Raw genomic sequence first — 2,588 nt, 5'->3', positions numbered from 1 at the left:
GGATGGGTGTTTAATTTTACTTTGAGTGTGTTTGTGTGTAGCTTTGGCTGTTAGGAAAATCACTTTGTAGAATAGACTAGCCTTTATCTCACTAAGGTTTGCCTCCCTCTGCCTCTTGAGTACTAGGAATAAAGATTTGGGTTACTACCATCTCCTATTAACTTCTGATTTGATTGTTTGTTTTGTTTGTTTTTCTTTTTTGTTTTTTGTTTGTATGTTTTGTTTTGTTTTTGTTGGTTTTTTGTTTTAGTTGTTAATGTTGTAGCTGATTTGGAGACATTTTTTCTTTGTCTACCACTGGCTGCCCTGGAACTCACTTTGTAGACCAGGCTGGTCTCTAAGTCAGAAATCTGCCTGACCCTGCCTTCTGAAAGTTGGGATTAAATGTGTGTGCCACCATAGCTGGATTATGAGCTTCTTATTTTGATCAAATTAAGTTTAGAAGCCCAAACATGTTTAGCATAACCTTCTTGACCTGCTCAAAATTCCATTAGAGAAGAGCCTTGGTCCTGCATTCTCTCCCACCCTACACCCATTGCCTTTCAGTAACTCATATATATGACAGTAGCAACAGCATTGTGTCTGGTTTAAACAGGCAATATCTTCAATCCAAGGCAATGGGCAAGTATATTTGAACACAGAATGATAGCCACAAGACATCTGCCTGGGTTTGGTGTGGTATACCACAGCAAGGCTACAGCCATGTAGAAGAAAATACCTTTGAAGAGGCTTAGCATGTCATCCCTCATGAAGAAGAGGAGGAGGAAGTCTTCTTCCAACACCCTGAGGAATATTGTCGGCTGCAGAATTTCTCACAGTTGGAAGGAAGGTAATGAGCCTGTCACCCAATGGAAGGCCATAGTTCTAGATCAACTGCCAACAAACCCTTCGCTTTACTTGGTGAAGTATGATGGAATTGACAGCATCTACGGATTGGAGCTCTACAGTGATGACAGGATTTTAAACTTTAAGGTTTTGCCTCCCATAGTAGTATTTCCTCAGGTGAGGGATGCCCACCTCGCCAGAGCCCTGGTTGGCAGAGCGGTACAACACAAATTTGAGGGGAAAGATGGCTCTGAGGTCAACTGGAGGGGGGTGGTGCTAGCCCAGGTGCCAATCATGAAGGATTTGTTTTACATTACCTACAAGAAGGATCCAGCTCTCTATGCTTATCAGCTCCTGGATGACTACAAGGAAGGTAACCTCCACATGATTCCAGACACTCCTCCGGCTGAGGAGAGATCAGGAGATGACAGTGATGTGTTGATTGGTAACTGGGTGGAGTACACCAGAAAAGATGGTTCCAAAAAGTTCGGAAAGGTTGTTTACCAAGTTCTAGCCAATCCTTCCGTGTACTTTATCAAGTTTCATGGTGACATCCATATCTATGTCTATACTATGGTGCCAAAGATTCTTGAAGTTGAAAAATCATAAAGTACAGAAACGTAAACATATAGGACTGGAAGAAAAAAAAAGTTTTTTTTTCCTGTGTTGGCTACATAAGGGTCTTTGATAATCCCAGTATCTTTGCCAATAAAATGTGTTTTGTTCTAAAAATGTAAATGTGTGACATGACATGCTGTGAGTGAACAATTTGCTGGACGAGATGGCCTACAGTGGAAAGAACTTCCAATGAAGATGAAAGTTTCATTTCAGGCGGTGAAAAGTACATACACCTAAAATCATACATGCTAAAATGAACAGCTTCTCTGGTCTGCATGCAGAATAAGGAATTGGAGATGGAACTTTGAGGAGCAGGGATGGCAGAAAAAGATGGATGTTTAGTAAGTAGGGGAGAAGGACAGGACATAGGTAGAACCTCTGATGTGAAGACTGAAAGAGAAACAAAAAGTTGGGGAAAGTGGGACATTTAAAATTAATGTGGCCTTGTTGCACAAGGTGAAACCCAGAAAACTGATTGAAATAGACTCAGAAATCAGAGAAAACAGGTTTTCTTTGAATAATGACACTTAAAGAAACCTGTCTCACATTTTAAGATTTATTATCTTTACTTATGTGGGTGGGGATATGGTATGTGCTTTTGAGTACAGGTGAACACAGAGACATGCATTGTCAGGTCCCCTGGAGCTGACATTAAAGGTGATTATTTGCCATTGGATATGAATTCAAGAAACCAAATCCATTTTTCTTGTGGTGCAAAAGTGCTTGTTACCATTGATTCATCTCTCTAATCCCATAAAGATATCTTTTTTAAGAAATCCAAAATTCACATGCATAAAACAGACCAGATTGAAGATAAGAAAGTTCTAATTGATGGTGACCATTAAAAGCAATAAGGGACACACAAAGAGTAGAGGACACTGAGAGACAAATGAATTCTAAGTTGGAGTTCTCAAAAAGTTAAGCTGGAGACACAGGAAGAAGAGAAATTTTAAGGAAATAGTCAAACTTGGGCCATATCCACATTGGCTTCTTTGTTTTCTTAACAAATAGCCAGCCTGTCATTACAGATGGGTGTGTTTGTGTGTGTGTGTGTGTGTGTGTGTGTGTGTGTTTGTGTGTGTGTGTTTGTGAGTGTGTGTGTGTGTGTGTGTGTGTGTGTGTGTGTCCATTTTTACACAGGCCAT

General features: G+C 40.2%; 1 protein-coding gene across 1 annotated transcript; it reads left to right on the top strand.

The window, feature by feature from the left end:
* The first annotated feature begins 639 nt into the window (after positions 1-639).
* Gm21660 (predicted gene, 21660) lies at positions 640-1,434 on the top strand. Its single transcript, XM_011249881.2, has one exon. The coding sequence runs from the start codon at positions 736-738 to the stop codon at positions 1,432-1,434; it is 699 nt and encodes a 232-aa protein (XP_011248183.1). The 5' UTR covers positions 640-735.
* The last annotated feature ends 1,154 nt before the right edge of the window (positions 1,435-2,588 follow it).

Source organism: Mus musculus, chromosome Y (genome assembly GCF_000001635.26).
Source record: "Mus musculus strain C57BL/6J chromosome Y, GRCm38.p6 C57BL/6J".
Lineage (NCBI taxonomy): Eukaryota > Metazoa > Chordata > Mammalia > Rodentia > Muridae > Mus > Mus musculus.
Note: the sequence above shows the minus strand (reverse complement) of the source record. Positions and strands in the feature narration are given on the sequence as shown.

Coding starts and splice junctions, on each gene's coding strand:
- Gm21660 (XM_011249881.2), top strand. CDS start 736: ATGTCATCCCTCATGAAGAAGAGGAGGAGGAAGTCTTCTTCCAACACC.